Genomic DNA, 23679 nt, shown 5'->3' with positions numbered 1-23679 from the left:
ATCATTAAGATGGCCAGAGAGACCAAGCCTGTCCCAGATGAGTCTAGTGATTCCCCTTTCTCCTTGCAGGGAAGCACCTGGTCTATTTTCCCTTAATGCCAAGTCCCCATATGGAAAATACTCAGGTGCAAAAATTGTACTTTAGATTTTAAAGAGTCTCGTAAGGTTGTCTTGGTATCATGGCAAATGCTTAAATATCTTTGTCGCTTTCAAAGCTGGAGGCTTTGTTGTTCTACCTTATACAGTTCTTCAGATTAAAATGCTTTCTCTTCAGAAACTGAAATATACATGTGAATGACCCAATTCTACCCTGATGATCTAAATTCCAATAACCTCCTTTAACTTACCTTTATTGTTACAGAAAAACGATGATTGTGCCAGAACTAGCACTGAAAAAGCAGCTAGTCGTCAACACCAAATGCTCAAAAGTTAGCTCCACTTTGAACCCATCTCTGTTTCTTTGGGAATTTCTATCTTTTGTGCACAACTTTCATGTAAACAAAAAGGAATCTGATAAAATATTCATTTTTGTCCTTGGGAAACCGAATTCTCTTTGTAGAAGGTTCTCAATGTGAAAAGCAATCTGAACGTAGTCCTGTACTATACAGAACATGGGCCAAGGAATAAGTTAGAGATGTAACGCACTCAGTGGAGTTGAGATTAAATTTCAAATGATGGAAGAACACCTGAGCAGTTTGTATAAGACCATAAGACATAGGAGCGGAAGTAAGGCCATTCGGCCCATCGAGTCCACTCCACCATTCAATCATGGTTGATTTCAACTCCATTTACCCGCTCTCTCCCCATAGCCCTTAATTCCTCGAGAAATAATCATCATTTGAATGATGATGATAGTTTGAATGACAATGATAGTATCTATCATTTGAACCTCTAATTGTTATCATTTTTATAATATACTTCTCCCTTAGATTGCTTCTCACTGTTACCATTCAGCTGTTTTATCAGGAACAGAGAACTTACAGATTAGATTGTGTGTGTGTGTATATGTGTGTTGCCAATTTGCAACTAAATCACAGCAGGAAGGAGAATAACGCAATGTTTATAACAAAAGGAGTCCCAATTGTGTAACATAAATAAACATTTCTTTCAGGGTACTGAAAGAAATGTCAGAGGTAATAGCGGATGCGTAAGTGGTTATTTATCAAAATTCACTGGACTCTGGGGGCCAACTGATTGGAAAATGGCTACTGTTGCGCCGCTGTTTAAAAAAGGAAGTAGACAAAAGGCGGGCAACTACAGGCCGGTTAGCTTAACGTCTGTAGTTGGGAAAATGCTGGAATCCATCATTAAAGAAGAAATAGCGGGCCATCTGGATAAGAATGGTTCGATCAAGCAGACACAGCATGGATTCATGAGAGGAAAGTCGTGTTTGACAAACTGACTGGATTTTTATGAAGATGTGACTAGTGCGGTTGACGGAGGGGAACCGGTAGATGTGGTGTTTTTGGATTCCAAAAGGCATTCGATAAGGTGCCTCACAAAAGGTTGCTGCAGAAGATTGGGGCACACGGAGTTGGGGGTATGGTGTTAGCATGGATTGGGGATTGGCTATCCAACAGGAAGCAGAGTTGGAATAAATGGCTGCTTTTCTGGTTGGCAGATGGTGACTAGTGGCGTGCCGCAGGGATCGGTACTGGGGCCTCAACTGTTTACTATTTACATAGATGATCTGGAGGAGGGGACTGAGCGTGGGGTAACAAAGTTTGCTGACGACACGAAGATAAGTGGGAAAGTGAATTGCGTGGAGGAAGCAGAAGGTCTGCAGAGAGATTTGAATAGGCTGAGTGAGTGGGCGAGGATCTGGCAGATGGAGTATAACATTGGCAAATGCGAGGTTATTCACTTTGGAAGAAGTAATGGCAAATTGGATTATTTAAATGGAAAAAAATTACAACATGCTACTGTGCAAAGGGACCTGGGGGTCCTTGTGCATGAGTCGCAAAAACTCAGTCTGCAAGTACAACAGGTGATCAAGAAGGCAAATGGGATGCTGGCATTTATCGCGAGGGGGATAGAATATAAAAGCAGAGAAGTCTGGCTGCATCTGTACAAGGGCATTGGTGAGGTCACATCTGGAATACTGTGTGCAGTTTTGGTCCCCTTACTTACGAAAGGATATATTGGCCTTGGAGGGAGTGCAGAGAAGGTTCACCAGGTTGATACCAGAGATGAGGGGTGTAGATTAGGAGGAGAGATTGAGCAGATTAGGTTTGTACTTGTTGGAGTTTAGAAGGCTGAGGAGTGATCTTATAGAGGCATATAAGATAATGAAGGGGCTGGATAGGGTAGAAGTGGGGAGATTCTTTCCACTTAGAAAGTAAACTAGAAATAGAGGGCACAGCCTCAAAATAAAGGGGGGTCAGTTTAGGACAGAGTTGAGGAGGAACTTCTTCTCTCAGAGGGTGGTGAATCTCTGGAATTCTCTGCCCACTGAAGTGGTGGAGGCTACCTCGTTGAATATGTTTAAGTCACGGATAGATAGATTTCTGATCGGTAGGGGAATTAAGGGTTATGGGGAGCAGGCGGGTAAGTGGAACTGATTCACTTCAGATCAGCCATGATCTTATTGAATGGCGGGGCAGGCTCGAGGGGCTAGATGGCCTACTCCTGCTCCTATTTCTTCTGTTCTTATATATTTTATATATACCCTTGTGCAGTGTAAATGAGGCATTAAGAGGGGAACCAAGTCTGAAGGTAGCCAGACAATTGAGGTATATTCAAATGAATAGGAGTGAACAGCACCAATTTACAGTGACACGATCACAGAGCTCATCAACCCTATACTTTATTCAGATTACTTCTGAGTAACATAATCCTCTATTAGTTGCCAGCTAGGAAGGCAATGAAATATATACCACCACCTATCTGAAACTACCAAGGATGTACAGTCTTTATCAAAAGGTGCAGCAGCATCCAGTTCTGCGAACAGCTGTTTTACAGGTCAATGTCCCTGTTATAAGATTCTGTATAAAATTAGAGAAATTCTTCAACTGAAAATTGGCTTCTACACTAAAATAATGGTTACAAACATCGCTGACACATGACTTGAATGCATTAAGCTGCAATTTTTTAAAAATGTATATTTTATGCTGTGGCTCAAATTAACTTCTCATTCAAGCAATGGACTGCCACTGAAAAATGCAGCACATTTTTTTTTGATTAAGCCAGAAGTATTTCAAGTTTACCATGCAAGCACTTCTCCGGCCATCTTCCAAATGCTCATGTTTTATAGAAGCACCGGAGAAACTGCACACGTCATCCTCTGTGCCTGGCTCTTGCTTCACTTTGATTTGATCTGGTCGGAAGACTGAGATCCCTCTCTCTGTACCATGAGCTTTACCAGAGGAGCTACAACTGTAAAGGAAGACTTACAATCAGTATGCTCCAGTTCATTTCAATCACACAAATGTAAATTCACAGGTTTATGAGCTTTCACACAAAATGCAGAGCAATAGTATACGGCTGCTACACAGCTCTTGAACTATATTTAAACTGACTTGCATTAAACGCAAATCAGGATGATTCAAACCAAATTTCCCTGCTTTGATCAGATCCAAATTAGAGGAAGTAATAAATTACCCTGCCTCAAGTGAACCCATGAATGTCATCTGTCTGTCTGTGATGGCTCTACACGCAATAAGCTTGGCCGCCCTCCATCAAACTACATAGAATTACAACAAAATGTAATTTTATATGCCTCACCCTCAAAAAATATCAGCATCATGTGAAACCAGCAATCTTAGAGAAGTCAATAGTTGACTGGTGTGGGAAATAGACAACAAGGAAAACTTTGGAAGATTAGGCGGAGATGCAAAATTGAGACAGCACATGGGGCAACTTTATTCTGCACTTAAATGTTCAAAACATGACCAATTCTACCTTTGCAAAATGCACGTTTGTTAGCAGTAGCGTAAAGTGGTGAATTATAACGCTAGCTTCTTCTGGGGCTATCCCGGACCAGACTTACTTCTCACAAGTTCACTCGCAACTTAAGATCAATGTAATAAATTCTGACGGCCTGGTCTAATTAACCCGAAAATAAAAGGGACAAACTTTTGTTTGTCATTCTCTAGAACATTTTAGCAAGTTCCAGCAGTCTATAACGTCTTGGATATTGTTGGGTTCCTCTTTTTAGTAATGTATCTCTTCACCAAGGGGTAAACTTTCCGATCCAACCCACCGTGGGAATCATCGGACCATTGACCTCGATGGCAAGTGGCGTGACTGGAAATTCCCACCCCAAGCAAGTACAGGAGATGTGGTTTATGAGCTCATAATACAGAAGATGAGAAACAATACAAATTCTAAACTATAATCGAGATTTGTTAAAGAAACAAACATGCTGGTGAGACCATTAATCACAACATTACCAGTTCAAAAGGATTTTTAAAAATCTCATTTCTAGTACTGAGACTAAACTTTACGTCTAAACGTTACTACAATTTGGGGGGGGGGAGAAGGAGAGAGAGAGAAAAAGAGAAAGAAATCAAGCCCACTTTGCTCTGATAGCTGAGAGTTGCTCGAGCAAATTTAAAAATCTAATCGAAGTTCCCATTATTTATATATTATCCTTTCTAGGTTGCTCTAACTTAATTAACCGAGTGTGTTCTTATTGGTCAAATTAGTCATGATTTAGCTGACTGCTATTTCAACAGAAATCTATTGTACAACGTTATCAAGCACCGATTAAGAGTAGGCACCCCTTACTTATGTGGTTAGCACCCTTAGAGAGATGAGCTCTTTGATCCATCAGGACCAGATGCTTTCATATTAACTTGACACAGAGTCCACGAAACCCAATAGCACTTTTTTCAGCTGCTCAGTTCAGGTTGGCTGGCTACAGAAGGAAATAGCATTCTTTGATATGTTAGCTCTCTTCTAACCTTCCCAGTTGTGAGCAAGAAAAAATATATATTGCGCATTAACAAACATTAAGCACTTCAAACGTGCAGTGACTATTGTGTAGAGAAACATGGCACTTGGTTTGCAAAAATCAGATTCCATCATCCACCACAACATACGTAAATTCTCTTCGAAAGCAAAAACCATCCTCACTTGAACAATCACCATTCCTTCAAAGCTGATTCAATATCCTGCAATTCCCTACCCAATACCATTGTGGGAGCACTATCAGAAAGACTGCAGTAATAAAAACAACTCATTGCCACCTGCCCATTGTCCCCAACTCAGGATGGATCTTAAATGTTGTCCACATCCACAGATCAAATAAATTCATAAAATGGTTGATGTGTTTGTCATATAACAGTAACTAAACTTCAAAAAGTACTTCTTTACATGGAAAGTGCTTTGGGACAGCCTGGTGACACCAATCTCAACAGATATAAGTACATTTTTATTTGAAATAGCAGAAATGAGCTAGCAGAAAAGGCATTTACAGATAGCTCTATGAAAACATGCATTTCAATGGAAAGGATTAATCTTGGTGGAAATCGAGAAAATATCTAATTGGCAGACTAATTGGTGTTTTAATAACTCTCCCAATTTTTTCAAAAAGACTGATTTTTGAAGAAGTCCCCAGAATATCCCCATTTTTTATTTCCAGTTCAGATTGAAAGAGGAAGAGGCAGAGTTCAAGCTACACGGGGGCAGCAGACAAATTCTCCCTCAAAAGCCCCCAAAAAGCCTGGGAAAATTTAATCGCGGGGGAAACCAGAGAGAGAAAAGTCAGCCCTGTACATGAAAGTGATCATCTGTAAGGAGTGGTTCCTGCAATCACAGGCTACTTCTTCACCACACTTGCCGAGAGACTGAAATACATCTAACAGCAGCAAATGTGGGAGAGAAACTGTGATTGAAAGAGCAATGGGAAAGTGTGTGGCAGCACATGTGCCAAGCATCAGAGTTGGATAATATCCCAACCATCAGGGTGCACCAAGTTCCCGTGTAGCACAAGAAGAGGGGGTGAAGCACCACATCAGCATCAAACACTAAAGCTCTGCTGAAACACAAGCAGTAAATCCGATAGATCCAGGTTACCTACTGCGGTGGTTAGAGTTAGAGGATGTGGGGTCATACGAATTATGAGTAGACCACTCAGCCCCTGAAGCCCGCTATGCCATTCAATTAGATCATGGTTGATCTGATTGCAACCCCATGTTTGCCTGCCTACGATAACCTTCCATCCCTTGCTAATCAAGAATTTATCTAGCTCGGTCTTAAGAATATTTAAAGACTCTGTTTCCATTGCCTTTTGAGGAAGAGAGTTCCAGAGACTCAACCCTCAAAAAAATTCCCATCTCCATTTTAAAAGAGAATCTCTTATTTTTAAACAAAGAACAAAGAACAATACAGCACAGGAACAGGCCCTTCGGCCCTCCAAGCCTGTGCTGCTCCCTGGTGTAAACTAGACCATTCTTTTGTATCCCTCCATTCCCACTCCGTTCATATGGCTATCTAGATAAGTCTTAAATGTTCCCAGTGTGTCCGCCTCCACCACCTTGCCTGGCAGCGCATTCCAGGCCCCCACCACCCTCTGTGTAAAATATGTCCTTCTGATATCTGTGTTAAACCTCCCCCCCTTCACCTTGAACCTATGACCCCTCGTGAACGTCACCACCGACCTGTGTGTCCTATTTCTAGATCTCTCACAAGAGGAAACATCTTTTCCACATTCACCCTGTTAAGTCCCCTCAGGATCTTATATGTTTCAATCAAATCACCTCTCACTCTTTTAAACTCCAGTGGATACACACCTAACCTGTCCAACTTTTCTTCATAGGACAACCTGCCCATTCCTGGTATTAGTTTAATAAACCTTTTCTGAACTGCTTCTAAAGCATCTTTACATCTTTCCTTAAATAAAGAAACCAATACTGTACAGTCCTCCAGACGTAGTTGCAGCAATGCTCTGCACTGCTGAAGCATAAACCTCGCTACTTTTGCAATCAATTCCCTTCACAATAAATGATAACATTCACTTTCCTAATTACTTGCTATATACCTTTTGCGATTCATGCACCAGGACACCAAGATCCCTCTGTATTTCAGTCCTCTGCAATCTCGCACCATTTAGATAAGCTTATTTATCCTTCCTGCCAAATGGAAAATTTCACATTTGCCTACATTATACTCCCATTTGCCAGATCTTTGCCCATTCACTTAATGCATCTTATATCCCTTTGTAGCCTCCTTATGTCCACTTCACAATTTACTTTCTTACATATCTTTGTCATCATCCAATTTAGCAACCACACCTTCGGTTCATTCATCCAAGTAATTTGTATATATTGCAAAAGGTTGAGGCCCCAGCACAGATCCCTGTGGCACGCTACTCGTCACATCCTGCCAAGCTGAAAAAGACCCCATTTATGCCAATTGTTTCTCGTTAGCTAACCAATCTTCTGTCCATGCCAATGTTACATCCTACACCATCAGTCAGGTGCGAGTTAAGCTGCACCCCTCCGACTTGCTGGTTAGTGTGGTCCGCCGAACTGTCATTCATTGCGAGAGGAGTGTCACTGTTGCAGTTGCGCATCAGATAGCAGTCCTTCCACATCTCTCCTGACTGTTGCTGCCACACTAACAACCTAAACCTCAATACTTTCCGTTCCCCTCTACCAAATGCCCCACCCTCCCTTTTTTCCTCATCCACTTTCATTTTATATTAGATACATTAAAGATTACTGCCAACTTTACTTGAACCTTAGCTTAAAGTTGATCTGATATTCCCCCCGCTCCCCCCCTCCCCCCGCCCAACTCCCACCCCACCCCACCACCCCATCAAGTTTCCAGAATGAGTTTTTTCTTTGCAAAATGTGAATGCCCATAATCAACTGAAAAGTTTATCTGTGGGGATGATGTTCCAGGAAGTTTACCCTTCTTTGATGCTCACTGCCCACGACATCCTCCAAACTCCTTTACTTATTGTAACTGGCTTGGTTTTTCTTCATTTCTATCTAATTTAACCATCACATTCTCTCAACAAAAATATACATTAAAAGGTTTTGCTTATTGTTTCCCGGTATTGATTTTGTTAGGGACCAAGTCAGAAACCCCAAGGTATGTTACGAAGTTAGAGCAGACCCCAACTATTTGTTTTTTCTGACATTAGTGTGAGGATAAGGTGTTTCACTCTAGGTGTGATTCTATTGACACATTAGGATGTTTTTATCAAAACAAACTTTATTTTAATAACACAGTTTAAGTATAACAAATGAATTAGCTTAATGTTTACCAATTGAAATACTTAAACATAACAACTGCTAATCTATCTCTATTAGTTCCAATTCAAGCAATATTCCTCTTATAGATTAAACTCCTCTTCAAAATCAGTTAGCAAACAGCGCAGGTTTGCATGTTTTTACTTGTTAACAGTCCTGGAGCCTTTGAACACCTGTGGAGACAGACATTTGTCTTCTGACACTTAGCAGCCTCCAGAGAGAGTCAGAGGCACCCCTTGCTTCTTTCAGGACGAAGACAAAACTACTGACTTTTCTCTGTAAGCTTAGCTCCTCCCGCTAGCACATGACTGCCTCGTCAATCAACCTAATCAAAACACTACTCTGAAACCCCCAAGGAAAAAACCAAAATAAACAAGGATGCATTACTCAGATTAAAAACACACCCCTAGCTAAAAATCAATCATTAGTCTGCATTCCCAGATATGAGCTGTCCGGTGCAGACAAATCGGCACCATGTAAACAGAGTTGAAACTTAAATATGCCCCTTACAAAAAACGTGATATAAATACATTTCTTAAAGGCACAGTATTGTCACATTATAAAGTCCAACAATTGTGGGCTGATACCTGACAGGGCAATGCCAATACAGAGTATGAAGACAAAATTGTCCAAGTATTTTATGCATAGACAAGCTTGTGCAATTGTAAAAGGGTAAAACATTCATTTATACCAAACTGAAATATCTTATCCCAATTTAAACAATTTAATTTCATTCACATACTCTCTAGTAGCTGTGCTACCTTATCTATCTAAAGAGTGAAACCTTCAAATACACAAATACGAAAGGTAATGTTACTATGAGACTGCATTACATAATAGAGTTAGAGAGAATGAAAAAGGAGCTCTGAAAATCAAAATGTAACCTTTGAGAAAATCTCAATTTGGATTCCTGAAAGAGGAAAAAGGAACTCAAGATTTGGGATGGGGGAGGGAGGAAGAGAGAGATCAGGATATTAAATCCGAAGGCTTGAAGGGCTAAATGGCCTACTCCTGCTTCTAGTTTCTATAGAACCAGAAAAATTGTATTATACAAGACTGGATTTGAACTATTTTGTAGCTTGCTGTTATACTACAGATACTAAGCACAAGTGGTTGCATCTTATACTCATCATACATAGGTCAACAATACAAGAACACCAGGCTTGCTGAGTTCTGCTCCTGGGTTGTTAATTTGAGCATAAAGACAGCATATGGGCGGCACGGTAGCAGAGTGGTTAGCACTACTGCTTCACAACTCCAGGGAATTGGGTTCGATTCCCGGCTTGGGTCACCGTCTGTGTGAGTTTGCACATTCTCCTCGTGTCTGCGTGGGTTTCCTCCGGGTGCTCCGGTTTCCTCCCACAGTCCAAAGATGTGTGGGTTAGGTTGATTGGCCATGCTAAAATTGCTCCTTAGTGTCCTGAGATGCGTAGGTTAGAGGGATTAGCGGGTAAATGTGTAGGGATATGGGGGTAGGGCCTGGGTGAGATTGTGGTTGGTGCAGATTCGATGGGCCAGATTGCCTCTTTCTGCACTGTAGGGTTTCTACGATTCTATGATCATTTACTTCCTTATAACAAAAAAAATCCCAAAATAAATTTAAGCAAAGTTTCCTAGGACACCCCATGCACTCTGGAAACTTTTCACATGTTGCTTGCAGAGATGTGTACAGTGTACAGTGTGTTAATCCCAAGCAATGCAAGAAAATGTGATGAAATGATGAGACTCCAAAAATCACACTGAAGTTTCTTTGGCAACACACAATCAAAACTACTTCACAGTAAAGTCAGCATAATTCCTGCCTCAGTAAGCTATTAAAGTTTTACACCTTTAAAACACTTACCTGCCTCTGCTACCGGTACTGGAGGTACTTGAGGGCCTGACTGGAGTGTGGGAGTTAGCCATCGCGAAGGCTGCAACTGAAAAAAATATTAGATATTGTTGCCTAGGTTTGTCTGTATATATTAACTTATTGAAATTACAATGTGCTGTATGCACAGCCTGTGGGAAAATCAGGAGTTATGCCTCCAGCACCCTAAATCCCAAGCCCATCAAGGACTCCCAAGATCGCTTTGGTGTATCGAGTTAGCCAAATATAAACTTCAACTCTGTGAATCCTTACACCTTAGTTCTGCTATTGTGTACAAGCTTTTAGATTTCGACCGTAAACTATAAGGGGCATGTCTTCCGTGCAGGCTCAAGAAATGACAAACATTCTCTAGAATACCAAAAATTCAATAAAAAAGTGTGTTTAAAAATAATTTTACTGAAGGCACGTGTTACAGTAGATGAGTAGAAATGTTACAAGCATCAGTGCCATTAATTTGAAATTCAGCCAAATATCATATGTTGTCCTTGAACAAGATTTAATTTCAATACCCATAATCTGGGTGCAGTCTACATCACTTTCCAAACAAGAACATAGAACATAGAACAGTACAGCACAGAACAGGCCCTTCGGCCCACGACGTTGTGCCGAGCTTTATCTGAAACCAAGATCAAGCTATCCCACTCCCTATCATCCTGGAGTGCTCCATGTGCCTATCCAATAACCGCTTAAATGTTCCTAAAGTGTCTGACTCCACTATCACTGCAGGCAGTCCATTCCACACCCCAACCACTCTCTGCGTAAAGAACCTACCTCTGATATCCTTCCTGTATCTCCCACCACGAACCCTATAGTTATGCCCCCTTTAATAGCTCCATCCACCCGAGGAAATAGTCTTTGAACGTTCACTCTATCTATCCCCTTCATCATTTTATAAACCTCTATTAAGTCTCCCCTCAGCCTCCTCCGCTCCAGAGAGAACAGCCCTAGCTCCCTCAACCTTTCCTCATAAGACCTACCCTCCAAACCAGGCAGCATCCTGGTAAATCTCCTCTGCACTCCTTCCAGCGCTTCCACATCCTTCCTATAGTGAGGTGACCAGAACTGCACACAATACTCCAAATGTGGTCTCACCAAGGTCCTGTACAGTTGCAGCATAACCCCACAGCTCTTAAACTCCAACCCCCTGTTAATAAAAGCTAACACACTATAGGCCTTCTTCACAGCTCTATCCACTTGAGTGGCAACCTTTAGAGATCTGTGGATATGGACCCCAAGATCTCTCTGTTCCTCCACAGTCTTCAGAACCCTACCTTTGACCCTGTAATCCACATTCAAATTAGTCCTACCAAAATGAATCACCTCACATTTATCAGGGTTAAACTCCATTTGCCATTTTTCAGCCCAGCTTTGCATCCTATCTATGTCTCTTTGCAGCCTACAACAGCCCTCCACCTCATCCACTACTCCACTAGAATACTCCACCGGCCCTAACCTCACCCTGGTCATTCTTTTATTCCTCACATAAGAGTAAAAAGTAGTTGCCCTAAAGGATAAAAGGCTGATGCAATTTTTCTTTGGCCCACTATATACAGCCCATAACAGTTAACCCTTTCAACATCCACAATGGTAAACTCTGCTTTTAGACACTCAAAATGTTGTACGGGGGGAGGGGTCCTTTTTTTTGGGTCACTCAACTACAATCCAGTCACAGGAGACAGTGCTGAGACCTTGCGCAGTTGTGCTGTCATGGAGGATGGCAGTTACCTACTGAATGTTCTAAACTGTCCCCAACCTAGAGACTCAATTTTCATGATGCTTCTTTTACTTGGACAACAAGAGTTACTTGTTAAAGACATAATACTGGATGCTGGAATCTGGAACAAAACCAGAAAATGCTGGAAAATCTCAGCGGGTCTGACAGCATCTGTAGAGGGAGAATCGAACCAACCTAGAGTCTGGATGGCCCTTTGACAGAACTCTGACGAAGGGTCGTCCAGACTCGAAACGTTAGCTCCACACTCTCTCCACAGATGCTGTCAGACCTGCTGAGATTTTTCAACATTTTCTGCAAAAGTTAATTGTTGTGGGACTTTGAAGGGAAGGAATGGGATTAATTCAGCAATTAGGAAGCTAGCGCATGCTGGGCCAGTTAACAGTGCAACTGATCCCTGTAGCACAAGAAAAACACAAGACTGTCAGCAGAACCAATTCTGGTGGACAGCTCTTGAAGATAGACATCCAAATGTTACTAATAGATAATGAAAAACCACCACCAATTGAATTTTGCATGAATTTCTTCTATTAATGTTTCTGACAAATTGAGAAATATATACCACAATCTGCTTTAATTACAGTAAAATTTTCAACAAAGAAATAAATTACAATTATTACAATGTCATTGAGAACTTAAACAAAAATGAAACATTACTCTCAAAATTACCAATTTCTTAAAAACTCAATCCCTTTGTAATTACACTGGAGTTTCAGCATATCAGAAACATGAAATTCCATCTTAAAAACCCTTTTCCATAAAGGGGCCAAAGCCACAATGAGGTGAATCTCCTCCAACAAACACATTAACAGTGTGCCTGATTTTATCTCTCAGCACAACTTCATTCAAACTATTGCAACCTTTCAGCTTTTAAACAACGTGCACCCAACAGATTCAGTGGTCCCTTCCAAAAATAGATATTACTCCTGGGATCATAACAGGCATTCTGGAGCTGACAGAATCACAGAATACCAGAAGCTATTTGGCCCATCATGCCCAGAGTAGAAATATCTAAAACGTCCTATTTCCCAACTCTTTCCTCATAGCCCTTTTTTCCATTCAAGTATATATCCAACTTGCCCCAACAATCTTTTCAGGCAGTACATTTCATTGCAGGTAGGAGTTCCATGAGAAGTAGTTAATAAAATTGTACAAAATTAGTGCCATAAAAATATTTATTAGATTATAGATTGCACTTATTGGCCAAATTTATAAGAATCTAGCTTTCTATTATATCAATATATTTGTATGGTTATTCAAAGCATAATGCGTTTGCTTACTTGCTGGTCCAGGGGATGGTGCTGAGGGTCCAGGGGATGGGTTTGAACCAGAGGAGGGTGGTGGCAGTGGTGGCGGGTGGTGGTGACTGTCCGAGATAAATCTGCTCAACAAATGATCTAATGTACTTGATCCAGCATCATCCAACTGCAGACAGAATCAAAGGTAATAAGCAAAGGAACGGTTTTTTTGGAGAACAGTTAAAATCAAGCCTTACGGAATGGAGGGCTGACTAGGCTAAAATGTTTTTTTTTTGTTTTTACACAATGGACTTGTGTAATCCCTCTTCCTATTGAGATTGAATGAAACTAGACAGATGACACTGATATCCACTAAGGGTAGTGGATATTCTATAGTTGGATTCCAATATTTAGTATACAAATATAAATTTGTTAAGAGCTAGATCAGAACTCAAGTGAAAATAAGATGCAGCGGTTATCAGATCCAGTTAAAAAATATATATACTCGAGTGCCCATATTTCTGGTCTCCCCATTATGAAACGGATATAGGAGGAATTTGAGTAGGTACAATAAAGAATATGAATGATAGTAGAGTGAAAGTCTGTACTCATCAGGAAAGGCTGAGCAGGCTGAGGCTCTTTTCTCCAAAGAGAAGTTGGACAGGTGACTCAATAGAGGCATTTAAGACATTGAAATAGTTTGATTAGGCACATGGAGAAAGGTTCCATTTGCAAGGAAGTCCAAAACTAGAGGGCATAAATATAAGAAAGCTACTAATAAATCCAACAGGAAATTCAGGAGTAACCTCTTTATCGACAAGAATGTGGAACCAGAGTAGTTGAGGCAAATAACAGATTGGTTTGGTGTTGGAGAAAGAGACAATACATGAGGGGCAAAAAGAATAGAAGTTCATGTTGATAGGGTTACATGAAGTCAGGTCAGAAGAAGCTCATGTGGAGCATAAACGCGTCAGAAAAATTGAGACAGATTATCTGTTTTTGTGGTGTACAGTTTTGAAACTATGCACAATTACTGTTTATATCATAGATGCAATTATTCTTGGCCAAAAATATAAATCCTTTCAGTGGACTCAAGGAAACATTTACTGCACGTGAATAGATCCTCAAATTATTGCAGCAAGATTGCTACAGACATGCAGATTATCTGGCTGGAACTGTTAGAGGTAGTAAGAAGTCAAACAACACCAGGTTAAAGTCCAACAGGTTTATCTGGTAGCAAACGCCACTAGCCTTCGTCAGGCGGAGTGGGAGATCTGCTCACAAGCAGGGCATACAGAGACACAAACTCAATTTACAGAATAATGATTGGAATGCGATTCTTTACAGCTAATCAAGTCTTAAACGTACAGACAATGTGAGTGGAAAGAGCATTAAGCACAGGTTAAAGAGATGTGTATTGTCTCCAGACAGGACAGCTCGTGGGATTTTGCAAGTCCAGGCAAGTTATGGGGGTTACAGATAGTGTGACATGAACCCAAGATCCCAGTTTAGGCTGTCCTCGTGTGTGCGGAACTTGGCTATCAGTTTCTGCATTGTCGTGTGTTGTGAAGGCCACCTTGGAGAACGCAGCACAGTCCGAAAGCTTGTGGCGTTTGTTACCAAAGAAACCTGTTGGACTTTAAACTGGTATTGTTAGACTTCTTACTGTGTTTACCCCAGTCCAACGCCGGCATCTCCACATCATGACTGTTAGAGGTAACCAGGAGGCAGATATTTTGAATTTTGATTGCTCATATGTGACATCACAAAATACTGGGTTGAGGGGTTGTTAACATGGGAATATTGCCCCTCAATAGACTGTCTTGAAATCATGTCACATCTCAGTCTAACAGGTTTACAATTAAAGGCTGACACTCGGTTACCATCTGTTGTCTACTTAACGGCATACATTGCTGGAAATTTATTTTATTCAGCTTCAGAATTAGTAGTTGACAAATGACAGTAGTTACTCATCATCCATAGCATTTTACTAACTGACAAGGCAGAAGGAACAATCTATTCAACAGAAACCTCATGATACTCACCTGAATGGGTGGGATATCTGGAAGCGGAGGAAGGTTCTCTGGGTTAGTAACTGAAGGAATCAGTTCTATTGTGGCAACTGTGGGACTGGTGGGTCCACGGTTTGCACCAGCCAAACTAGCTGTGGTGGGACTGGTTGGATTTGGAATGCTATTGTGCACCGAGGCTGCAGAAAATGGTCCTGTGTGCCCAGGATTTGCATGCTGTCAAGAAACAAAACAGGTGACACATTTTAGTTTGATATTAGATGAAACAGTAAAAATTCCCTCCACCCATTCACTTGAATTGACAAGATGTTTTTCAACAGGAACATCTGAAACAAAATTGGAACCAATCTGCCGTTCTATAAATTGCAAATTTCAATTCAATTTTTTTTTTAAAATTCAGTGGACATGGACCAAAACAAATTGGCCTCAAAATACAATACTACAAAGAGTGGGTGGGGTTTTACAACCTTGCGCGGGTGAGATCATTAAATCCCATTCAAGGCCAACGGAGATTTCCGTTCTGAGAGTCTCACCCGCCTTGGAATCGGAGGCAGTAAAATTCCAGCCAGTGGGTAGAAAAAGGATCGAAAGTAAATCTGCAAAATTCCAGTAGATTTAAGTCTACGCCACAAAAGAAAAATTAGAATAAAACTTGCAAGATTTCAGTGGCCACTTTGACCCTCTCTCTTGGCACCTCCTTCTCTGACCCTCTTGCTCAGTGCCTCTGCTTCACTCAGCGCTTCCCTCCCTGATTCTTGAAATTACACAAATGGCTTTGCTGGCAATTAAGTAGTCACTGCTGTAATGTAGGAAACACTGCACTCAATACGCACGTTGCAAGATCCCACAAACAGCTATGATGCAACTAATCAAGTTTATCTGTTTTGGGTTTTAAGGATAAATGTTGGTCAGGACACTAGGGGAACTCTCTTTCAAATATTGCCTTGGGATCTTCACATTTGCACCCAAGTGGGCAAGAGGAGCCTAAAGGTGCCACCTTCAACCTTGCAACATTACCCTCTACACCATACAGAAATATCAGCCCTAGGGTATGTGCTCAAATCTCAGTGGTGGATTCAGAACCCATAAATTTGATTACAGCAATAGTGCTAGCACTGAGCAAAGATTGCCACCTAAACACTTAACAAATGGGATAAACAGATTTTTAGTTTCAATCCTTGCATGGTGGTCAACCTGGAAATGATCTAAAAGTCAACAAAAAAAAAAATCAAACAAACTTCAAGTGTTGATTTTAAAATACAACTCCTGTTCACCAACAGAATGGTTACATTAGTAATTTTAATCTATTTTACGACCATTCATTTGGGGGAGAAAAAAATAAAAGGAATATGCCCAAGGTGATCTTTATTAAACCTACCAGGAAATTGTGAATCTTTGAGGTAGGCCATGTTACCTGTCGTGGTATCTGAGGCATCATTGGGTACTGATGTCCATTGTGTCGAGACATTCCAGCCATGCGAGCAGCATTTTGTGCCATTCTCATCTGATGGGCTTGATGAGCCTGATGGGCCTGAAGTGCAGCCCCATTCAAATTTCCTCTAGGCATGGCTTGCATGCTAATCAAACGTGGAGGCTAAAAAGATAACATGAATCAACTTGTGCAGGGTTTAAAACAGCAGTGCAGTCAGCTTCAGAAATTTCTCATTTAGGTTTAGTATAGGTATAAACTTCTTTGACTTGGGTGAGAAGTAAACGCCAGCATGAATGATGCTGATTAAATGGCATGGAGGTGAAAAAGCAGAGAAACTATGCCATACTTAAAATACAATGATCTGCTTTCCAGCTATATGGAATCCAAGGTCTCTAAATTTGGCTGTGTGCCATAACCACACAGTAAATTCTTTCAATGGGAGGCAATGTGATTTCAAAAATACTAAATCCATTGTGTTTAAAAATTATTTTATGCAATTTTGGCCAATCATCTAGACTTTCAAAAGTTGGAATGCTCAGATAGTCTTTTCTCACTCAATCCCAAAATTATTTTACTTATTCAAAGGGTGCAGCAACCAGATTTGAGCTCGGGAAAATACCATCTTATACAGTTAAAAAGCTAAGGACACAATCATTATTGTTTGTTATGCATGTGAACCAAGCAGAAGTAGACCACTCGGCCCCTTGAGCCGGCTTTGCAATTTGATAAGATCAGAGCTGGCCCAAATGTGACATCAATTCCACTTTCCTGCCTATCTGCCATTTTCTTCCTTTCCATTCTTCATTCCAGATGCTCTCTTGCTGGGACTCACGGTCACTATTTATTCTTTTTTTAAATTGTCAAAACACTTACCCATCTATTTAATATTTCCAGCTATCTTTCTTTCATATTCTAATTTCTCCTTTTTTTTGGTCATTCTTTGCTGGTTCTTAAATTCTGACCAATCTTCTGACTGACCACTAATCTTCACAGAATTGTACACTTTGTCTTTCAATTTGATACCATCTTTAACTTCCTTAGTTAGCCACAGATGGTGCATCCATTTCAGAGAGTCTTGCTTTCTCACTAGAATGCATCTTTGCTGAACATTATGAATAGCTCCCTAAATGTCTGCCACTGCATTTCTACTGACACACCCCTTAACCTATTCTCCCAGTTCATTTAGTCAACTCTCTGTCTTCATACGCTTCTGACTGCCTTTATATAAGTTGACAAAACTAGTCTTAGACGCACTCTGCTCTTCCTCAAACGGAATACAAAATGCAGTCATGTTATGATCTCTGCTACCTAGAGGTTCCACTACCATGAGGTTATTAATCAATGCTGCCTAATTGCAATCTGCCATGTCTAAAATAGTCTGTCCTCTGGCTGGCTCTAGAATGGGCAGTTCTAAAAAAATTGTCCTGAAAATTCTCTACAAACTCTTTTTCCAGGCTACCCTTGCTGATCTGAGTCATCCAATCTATATGCAAGTTAAAATCACCCATGATTATCGATGCATCTTTCTCATAAACACCCATTATTTATTTCTGTATATTCTGCCCTACCACATTGTAGGACGTCTATAAATTATCCCAAAATTGACTTTCACCCCTTTGCCATTTCTTATCTCTACAATTGATCCTCAGAAATAAGATCATCCGTCACTATCGTGCTAATGTTATCCTTAATTAACAGAGCAATACCATCACCCTTTCTTAGGCTCCTGTCCTTCCGAAATGTCACATTTTCTCAAATATTTAATATTCAGCTATCAGCATTGGCCACCTAGTAGTCACGCTTCTGTAATGGCCACCCGGTCAAACATATTGGCGGGAATTTTTCTGTCCTGCCCACCACGGGGGGGGGGGGGGGGGGGGGGACCATACAAAAGCCCGTTGACCTCAGGCGACATTTTCCAGTTCTGGCGAGCGGGCGGCTAGAAAACCCCGCCCATTATTTCTATTTGAGCTGACAATTCAGCTATGTGTTATGAATGCTATATGCAGTCATGTACAGAGCCTTTAGTTCTGTCATAGCTCTACTTTTGCCAACTCTGGCCTTAGTTACTGCCACATTCTTAAGTTTGTATGCTCTGTCTCTTCTTGCCATGTCTCATTGTCATTATCCTTATTGCTACCTTTCTCTCTTGCCTTGTCCCTTTCCTCTAATTTATCCCATCTTCCCTCACACCCTCTCCCAACTATTTAGTTTAAAACCCTCCCTACACCCTTCGCACATTCATAAGCAGCTTATCCCTCTTCTATCAAGAATGGACTGCATTTCAGTAATATGACATACAGTGTACCTGCTGCTGGACCATCTGTGGCCCTGTAGTCCTGGGGTGCTGTCCTACTGGGTGACTCATCCGCATCTGTTGCATCTGCTGCTGCTTCTGTGCAAACTGCTGTTGCATGTGCTGCAGGCGCAGCTGTGCAAGATTAATCTGACCCTGAGGTTTTCCCCCAGATGGTCCCTGGCCTTGGGAACCATGCCCAATAACTACATTGGGAGTGTAACCTGGAGGGTTCGGCTTGTTTTCAATCACAAGGTTACCTATTTTAGAAAATAAAAATCAAGTCTCCGAGTTAATTTTTATTTGTAGCTGGCAATGTAAATCATTAAAAGTGTCAATGTAACTGTTATTGCTGTTGGTTCCAGAAGGAACTGTGGCTTTAGCGACATGCAAGACAGTTATAATACAAGACTTTAATGGTAAACAATATTGATTTAAAACTGTGGAGTGGCCAGTTTAAATCGAGTGCTACACGGAAACAAAGTGAAGAGTGATTGGCTTATTACAAACCACAAGATATTGTAATGAATTAATTTGGAATGAATAGGTGTCATTAGAAAGTTTATAGTTTTGATCATTGGAGGTTTAATTATTGCATATGTTGACAAAGACTAAAATAAACAAAATCTGTGCATGTGGGCATTGAGGGGGAGTGGGGGAGATGAAAATCTGCAGGTGAAAGGGAATTGAGAAAAGGACAGAGAACAATCATTAGTGATTCAGGGCTAACATTACATTTAGCAAATATTTTATTTTGTTGATACCTTACCTAAATTCACAACATTTTTTGCCCAGAAAGTGGGATCACAGTGAAAGCGCATCCCACCATTAGCAGCAGGGACAGGGTCACAGCGTGCCCTGAGAATATGTCGCAACTGAAAGGTAATCTGAAAAACATAAATCATTGAACAATTTTGCAATTCAGTATTTGCGATGCTCAGTTTAACAAATCTTCCATATAAATGTTCGCCATCAACTTGTGCAAATCAAAGCTTATCTACTTTTTAAAAATGCTATTTGGTAGTTTCGAACATTTGAATTGGGGTTGAAGTTTTTTTTTGGGGTGATGGAGGAAGGCAATCAATTCGGTTTACTCAATCATCTTGCCCCTTCTTGATATTGTACCAGGTCTTTTTTGCACTCATTTAGCGTCTTTGGTTTCAGTATTTAATAGTGTCGCCCTGTGATGGATGCCCAATATTAAATGGGGTAAAAAATGAATAACTGTAACATGGAGATTTTTACCCATTTGACTTGGAGAGGATTATGGTTTAATTTGTTATATTGTTACGATGACATGAGAGTCACAGAACCAAGTTCCATAGAAGCAAGCTTTCTGGATTAAGACCATTAACTGGCATACCAGGTGAAACCAATAACACTGTTCTCATTCAGGTCCGTTTTAAGAACAGTAATCACCCAGCACATTCCAGAGACAATGTGTAGTTTGCCATTATTCCCAATTCAAAATTATACAAGTTTCTTATTCTAGGAGTCGATGTATACAGAGCTGAGAAAACAGTCAAGAATCAACCTCTGTCTCTCTATGCTCACGTAATGACCTCAACAAGGCCCAGGAGGTTGGCCTCGGAGTATGAGCTCCCTGATTGAGGTAATGATTGCCTGTTCAATCAGGGAGTCTCACCTGTACATACATTGAGTATCAGGGCTACAGGCACTCCAGATTCTATCTTTGTAGCTGAAGCACTCTTAGGAGTGGAGATACATTTGTATATAAAAGGAATGCTCTAAGGGGTTACTTCAGCTTCATTTTGCTTTGTTGCTCTATCCTTTTCTGTTATGAAAACTATACTTACCTCGAGTGTGGAGGTCAGGAACTTCAATATCCGACAGATCTTGGAGCTTTAGCAAATGTGTAGCCCTGGAGTAGGCTGCACATGTGCAGTTCTGCAATTTCTATGATCTTTGGGCCCAGTGTGCCTGTGCAAGAAAAACTGTGTAAACCTATGACTGGAAGTGGAGAGCCATGCAAGACTAATGTCTCAGGCAGGGGACAGGAAGATGTCCCAAAAGGAGAGGGGACAAGGGAAGGTCCAAAGGTCCCAGAGGAGGGTCAGAGACAAGAAAAAGGTGCCAGTTTGGCAAAAAGGTGGAGCAGAGAAATAGGCTACAACAGGAAAAGAGCCGTGGGTAGCAGACCTTAAATGAAAATAACTCAGTAGAAGCCCTAAATAAAGCAACAAAGGTTGGAAACGCTCTGCTGTGAGCCATTGGGCAGGAAAGGTACCGTTTTAAGAATAGTAGTGTTCTGCTTGGCACAGCCAAAGAGTTGAAATCGTGCTCGTGATTTAGTGCTCAAGTGTATGCTCGTGAATTCAAGGGACAGAATCTCAGGAGATGGGACTGAAATCTTGGCCGGGTTAGAGCAACTTTTGGAGAGAATGTCAGGTTAGATTTCTGAAAGTAATGACAGGAATCCCTCATGAGTGTGTTTCTGAGAGATTAGTTGACTCCTAGTGTTACTGACATTTAGGTGAGTGTTGTGAAATCCATGGACTCTTATTACAATTATTGTGTAATGTGGTGTTTTCAACCACAGATGGCTTGTTAATTCACATGTAGCCCATAACCTTGAATGGAAGATAAATTAGTGCCAGTCAGTTCAATGACTGTTTCCAAGTGAATTTAACCAAAAAAAAAAGTATTGCATATCTTTCCATTTTAAAAAAAAAAGGGAAGCAAAAGAATGTGGAAGCTTTACAAGTCAGCTATTTAGGTAATGATACCCAGAATGAGATAGGAATGGGGACAATGTGCACAAACATTAAAAAAAGCAGCAATTGCGGTTAAAGGGGAAAAAAAACAGGTACTATAAGCCAGTTAGTTTAACATCAGACATTGGGGAAAAGGCTAGAGTCCATTATAAAGAATGTAATAGCAAAACATTTAAACAAGCAGAGTCAGTGTGGCTTCACGAAGGGAAAATCATGTTTGACAAATTTCTTAGAGTTCTGAGGTAGTAACGAGCAGGTATAGGGGAACAAGTAGATGCAATGTATTTGAATTTCCAAGAAGTGTTCAATGGGCTACCATATAAAAGGCTACTTAAGAGCCCAGGGTGTTGGGGGTAGTATATTAGCATGGACAGAGGATTTGCTAACAAACGGAAGACAGAGTTGGGATAAGAGGGGCATTTTCAGGATGGGAACCTGCAATCAGTGGAGTGCCACAGGGCTCAGTGTTGCAATTATTTACAACATATAATCAATGACTTGAATGAGAGAAATAAATGCATTGCCAAGTTCGCAGATGACAAAAATAGGTGGGAAGACAAGTGGTAAGGTGACAGAGTTTACAGAGGGATATAGGCAGGTCAGGTGAGTGGGCAAAAATTTGGCAGGTGGAATAAAAATGTAGAAAAGTTATGCACTCTGGTAGGAAGAATAAAGGAGCTGAATATTATTTAAATGGAGAAAGACTGCAGAAAGCTGCAGCACGGGATGATTTGGTGGGTTCCTCATGCATAAAATCACAAAAAAGCCAGCATGCAAGCTTAGCAGGTTATAAGGAAGGCAAATGGAAAGTTGGCCTTCATGTCAAAAGGAATGGAGTATAAAAATATGGAAGTCTTACTAAAATGATTCAAAGCATTAGCTGGATCACACCTGGAATCCTGTGAACAGTTTTGGTCCCCTTATCTAAGAGGGCAATGTACTGACCTTGGAGGCAGTCCGGATAAGGTTCACTAGGTTGATCCGGAGTATGGACAGATTTTATGAGAAGTACTTGAGTAGGTTAGGCTTGCACACATTTGAGTTTAGAAGAATGAGAGGTGACTCTATTGTGACATATAGGATTATCGGGAGCTTGACAAATTGGGGAGGGTCTAGGACCAGAGGGCATAATCTCAGAGTAAGGAGGCACCCATTTAAGATGTAGACTGGGAGAAATTTATTCTGAGGGTAGTAAATCTGTGAAATTCTTTACCACAGAGGGTTGTAGAGGTTGGGTGATTATGTTCAAGGCCAAGAAAGACTAATTTCTAATCAATAAGGGAATCAAGGGTTATGGGGATAAGGCAGGAAAGTGGAGTTGAGGATTATCACATCAGAGCAGGCTGTGGCAAGAATGGGTTAAGTGGCCAACTTCTGCTCTTGTGTCTTATGGTGTAATACAAAAGGCAACAGGTAATATGCAAATCTTGCTGCAAAATTTATAGTCTGATTATTTAAGTATTTCATGTATAAGAACCAATTTGTAGTTTATTATTGCACTTAATCTCTCCAAATCGTTTTTCAGTTCACCTTCCAAAAAGACTGGAGAACAACATGGCAGCAGGAGAGATTACAGTACCCAGTATACAGGAAGCATCATATTGTTGGGAGTTCGAATCGCCCTTATTATTTAACCAGATATTGTGGAGCAGAGGCTTACTCCAATTCATAGGACATGCAAAGTCTGCTTATGGGAATGCTGAACAAGAGCATTTATAACAGCTCGGATTTCATTTTTAGATCTACAACTTAGGATTTCCAGCTGCTTAAAAGGATTATTGTTTGATAATAATTGAAATGTAAATAATAGGACAAAGGTTGCCATTTTAGATTTCCATATTTTAAAAAACACAACTACTGTTCTGATCCACAATGCTGTGAGGAAAGCTTGCCGAGGTTGAGATTAAAGCACATCTGGGTGTGAGCCTTCTGGACTCAACACTGAATTCAACAACTGTAGATCATAATCTTTACCTCCATATTGTTCTGTTTTGCTCTTCTCTATTTGTTTTACTGGATTGGACTTGTCTGGTTTCTTTTTTTATCCCTTCATGTTGCATTCAGAATTTACATAGTCACTCATGCTGCATATAGACACAACTTTCAGTTTCTTTACCATAGCTATTACTACTCTCATTGGTTATT

The 23679-nt window shown here is 40.7% G+C and overlaps 1 protein-coding gene across 5 annotated transcripts in view; it reads right to left on the bottom strand.

The window, feature by feature from the left end:
• Window positions 1-23679, bottom strand: part of trim33 (tripartite motif containing 33) — a 167380-nt gene that overhangs the window by 20847 nt on the left and 122854 nt on the right. For 3 of the 5 annotated variants that reach the window (XM_078197760.1, XM_078197762.1, XM_078197764.1), the window contains exons 8-14: window positions 19569-19686; window positions 18812-19059; window positions 16450-16665; window positions 15087-15287; window positions 13084-13228; window positions 10045-10120; window positions 3207-3375 (exon numbers count right to left, since the gene is read on the bottom strand). In XM_078197760.1, coding sequence (XP_078053886.1) covers window positions 3207-3375; window positions 10045-10120; window positions 13084-13228; window positions 15087-15287; window positions 16450-16665; window positions 18812-19059; window positions 19569-19686 — 1173 coding nt within the window. The remainder of the gene's footprint in view (window positions 1-3206; window positions 3376-10044; window positions 10121-13083; window positions 13229-15086; window positions 15288-16449; window positions 16666-18811; window positions 19060-19568; window positions 19687-23679) is intronic. The other 2 variants (XM_078197763.1, XM_078197761.1) reach the window with 1 other exon arrangement.

The sequence above is a fragment of the Mustelus asterias genome, chromosome 25 (genome assembly GCF_964213995.1).
Source record: "Mustelus asterias chromosome 25, sMusAst1.hap1.1, whole genome shotgun sequence".
NCBI lineage: Eukaryota > Metazoa > Chordata > Chondrichthyes > Carcharhiniformes > Triakidae > Mustelus > Mustelus asterias.
Note: the sequence above shows the minus strand (reverse complement) of the source record. Positions and strands in the feature narration are given on the sequence as shown.